Raw genomic sequence first — 3759 nt, forward strand, 5'->3', positions numbered from 1 at the left:
GGGTTAGTGCTTTTAAAAGTTTATTTCGTGCTGAACGCAATGATTTCGATTACGCGAAAGATAAAATCAATTGTCGTCTCAAAAATGAATTGTCTGTACAGGGCTAGACCGGACCAAAAAATTTGGGCTCAACCAGATACATAGTTTTTTTGGGGGACGGCTGTAGCGTGATGGGTAAGTCGATGCCTTTCACGCAGCCAGCCTGGGTTCGATTCCTAACCCCGCACATAGGGTCAGAAAGTTTTTCTGGCCCGAAGAGGTGAATGACCTTAAGGTTAAAACCCTATAATCGAAACAAACAAACAACATACATAGTTTTTGACTTGAAATTCTTAACGGATTCTTGAAACATACGTAAATATTTATATCTATATTTCTATTCGACTTTTTGTCACTTTTAAAAACTAGATTTTCTAATAATTTCAGTAAAACGTTCATTATATATGGCGGAACGAGTCTAAAGTCAGTTTCAGCATAAATTTAGTACATCAGAGCATCAAGTTTCGAAACAATACCTATATTTGCGGCGAGCATAATTATGTCTCACGAGAGGTTGAAACCAACAGGCAATCCATTCGATTCATTTTCTTCGCGATTTGGTGCCCTACTGTATTCGTTTTTAACGTTTTTAATTATTGTATGGAGCTCAATATGGTCAATATGAAAATTAAAAGAACAGTTTTTAAATGAAAAAGTTATCATATTTAGAAACGTCAGCATGCATACTACATGATTACTTTTATGATCACACAATTACTGTTTCTACATCATCAATGCTAGATTAGCAAACAGTCGCCCAATCAAAATGGGCTCTACTGCATGTTTAGCAACTTTTTGTATTCAGCTAAAACGGTTGCCTCTTCAACAAGCGGCAAATCCAGATAAGTATCGCTGTTGGTATCCATGTCCTTGGAGAAACTTTTGTACAAAATATCCATCATTTCTTTCCTGGCACTGTTGCTATCGTTTTTGGCCCTCTTTCGTGACGGGCCCGCCTGTCCGATATTTGGCACGATGGAAGTATCTTCATTGAAGCTGCTGTCTGCAACACTCGTACTAGTAGTGTCCGTCGGGAGAATAGTCGATGGCGCACTGCTCAACTCATTGATGTCAGCAGTAAGTAGCGCATCATACTCGTTAGTTCGACGGGCTGTTATAAGAAACTCTACTGCTTCCTCAAAACCATTACAGGTTTGTTTCAAAGCAACTTGGGCAGCTTCTTCGTGAAAGCCTAAATCGACTAATTTGTCAATCAGCTCCTTGCATGGCTCAATTGAATTCACCAATTCTTGTTTTAAATCCTTATGTTTGAGTTGTAATTCATTCAATGCATTGAACAAGTTATTCCCCGTTCGTTTCAAAGCAATAGCAGCTAGTGTTTCGGGATAACCCATTTCTACAAGTTGGTCAACTTGATTTATGTCAATGCGTTTTTCATCCGCATTTTGATAACCAATCTTTTTGTAGAGGTTTTTTTCCCGTTTCGATTTTTTCTCATTGGCATCTACCATCTCCCTGCGATTGTTTATAAACTCAATCGCCGCATCCACATTATTCGAGCAGGCTCGAAGAGCTATTCTTGATTCTGTTATTTCGAATCCACAATCAAGGAGAGTGGTTAGACAAGCATCGTCAACTTTCAACGATTGCAGTTCTGATTGTACCACCTCGAACATAGTTATGGCATCTTTGCGCTTGTTTTGATGAAAAAATAGTACGGCTTTTAGCAGATGAAGTCGCAATAGCAGTGCCTTCTCACTACAATGTTGGGTTCCTTTTATGGTAGTAACTCGATGCATATTAACTCCGTAGCTTTCACGGAACTTCTCCTCGCAAAGTCTCAAACGCTGCTCAGCATCTGGCAGTTGGCTTATATTCTATAAATATACGAAACTCTAATAGCTAGTGTGTGTGTGAAAATCGAATTACTTGCCTTCAAACACAAATAGCACCAAACAATATCCATGTTAAGCAACGCGTAGTTGTCAACTACAGTTAAAAATTGGGAATTGCATGTACGGAAGTCGCTGTCTGCTTCTAGGAAAAGTAACAAAGCTTCCTCGTAGTTTTCCTTCCTCAAAGCAACTTTCCCTTTTTCGTACAACGTAAGAGCCATCAAAAGTGCTTTTTTCTCAAGTGCAGGCAAATGCAAAGCATTTCCATCTTGATCTTCCAGCTGAAACAAAAAATGACAGGTTCATCCCTTACCGTACAATAAACACCATTACGTCTTACACTAAAAAAATCAAATCGCTCATTATCGTTTATGATTAGTTCTGCGTCGGCCCGGATCTTGTGCACCCGGTCAAATATGTTGCTTTCGTGTTGAACCGCTTCAACGCTTTGTACCATAATCAGGACCATGATAACAGCACCGTTGGTAACATTCTGGTCAAACAATGGTTGGTGGTTAACTAAAACTTTTCCGGCACAAACTAGTTTTATCCTTTAAGAAAACAAAGAAAAATTTGTTTAAATCCACTTTATCATTACACTGCACGGTTCATAATGGCTGTAAAAAACTCAATGCGTAGAAAATAAATAATACGCAGAATAGCATTTTTGTAGAAGCAATCATTGATCAATATTTTAAATTATACACTGAGTGGATTAATCAGTGAGTATCATGATTGAAATATAAAAGCAAATCATTAATTTAATTGGAACCACACTATTTCCAGACAAAACCTGTTCCTACCGTGAACCATCCACCCCCAATTTATCCGCTACCAACTGAATCAGTTCCTGGCCATGACTAGAAATTTTGATCTTCACATCGAAATGTCGATTTGCAGTGCCCTGCGTAGGTGCCCGGCATCGTATTGTGGCGACACCCGTCTTCAGAAACTCATCCTTGCACCTCAGCTTATCCAACGCATTTGCTTGCAGACTTCGAATTGCACTCAGACAGTCCTTGAGTGATATTTTCAGCTCTTCATGAAAAGAAGCGGCCAATTTCTGAAAGGAAATATTTTCACAATTTCACGAAACATTTGTAGTGAATCATTCACCTCCAGTTCTGACTCAACATATTTGTGGGTAGATGGATTATAGTACGGAGGTTCCCAAAGTTTGACTTTTTGTTGATTTAGTTTGGCACGAACTTGAATCACATAATTTTCGATTTCCAACTCATTTGGCATTCTTAACTTTATATTTAAACCCTGTTGATCTGAAGCCAGAAATGAATAGAAAATTTCTGCTGCTCTATCGAACCCTTTTTAAACTTTGAAAGCAGTTCAATGACAAAAAGAATGAAATTTCCTGTTTCTTCCTGAACGATAGCAAAACAAAACTAACAAAGTTAATGCACGAGCAAAACAAAGGAAAATTAAACTCAGTGTTGCCAGACAATGTAAGATACCATACGTCAGCTGTTTTTTACTGAAGGGCGAAACATAGGACAGGACCAGCAGACAACTGTTTTTCACAAAAAAAAATTTCTCTTCTTATTCCAGTTGCTCTCTGTTATAAATAATACATTACTCGCGATTACTATTTCCAATAGAGATAATTATTCATTCTGATAAGCTTCTCCTCTTACAACATGCGATTATTTATCATTTGAAAACACTTAGACAAATGTTATATCAATCAATAATATAGTTCTGAATTCATTTTGATCAAATGCTTATTTTATAGAAAACGTTTAGTTGAAACCGTTTAATTTTTTTTTAACTTTTATTTTTGGGTAATTATTTTCTGCAGCTTTATTAACTGAATTATCCAATGTATTCAATTTGAGAAAAAAAACTAACA

At 37.3% G+C, this 3759-nt stretch overlaps 1 protein-coding gene across 1 annotated transcript; it reads right to left on the minus strand.

The window, feature by feature from the left end:
• Positions 1–679: 679 nt before the first annotated feature.
• Positions 680–3302, minus strand: LOC131437091 (NEDD8 ultimate buster 1-like). The gene is made up of 5 exons (XM_058606186.1): positions 3012–3302; positions 2699–2958; positions 2236–2446; positions 1934–2176; positions 680–1877 (listed from the first exon to the last, which is right to left on the minus strand). Exons 1-5 carry the CDS (start codon positions 3141–3143, stop codon positions 813–815), a joined length of 1911 nt encoding a protein of 636 aa, XP_058462169.1. The 5' UTR covers positions 3144–3302; the 3' UTR covers positions 680–812.
• Positions 3303–3759: the final 457 nt, after the last annotated feature.

The sequence above is a fragment of the Malaya genurostris genome, chromosome 3, assembly GCF_030247185.1.
Source record: "Malaya genurostris strain Urasoe2022 chromosome 3, Malgen_1.1, whole genome shotgun sequence".
Lineage (NCBI taxonomy): Eukaryota > Metazoa > Arthropoda > Insecta > Diptera > Culicidae > Malaya > Malaya genurostris.

Coding starts and splice junctions, on each gene's coding strand:
- LOC131437091 (XM_058606186.1), bottom strand. CDS start 3,143: ATGCCAAATGAGTTGGAAATCGAAAATTATGTGATTCAAGTTCGTGCC. Junction 2,177..2,235: donor AGCGATTTGATTTTTTTAGT/GTAAGACGTAAT, acceptor TTTTTGTTTCAG/CTGGAAGATCAAGATGGAAA. Junction 1,878..1,933: donor GGTGCTATTTGTGTTTGAAG/GCAAGTAATTCG, acceptor GTATATTTATAG/AATATAAGCCAACTGCCAGA.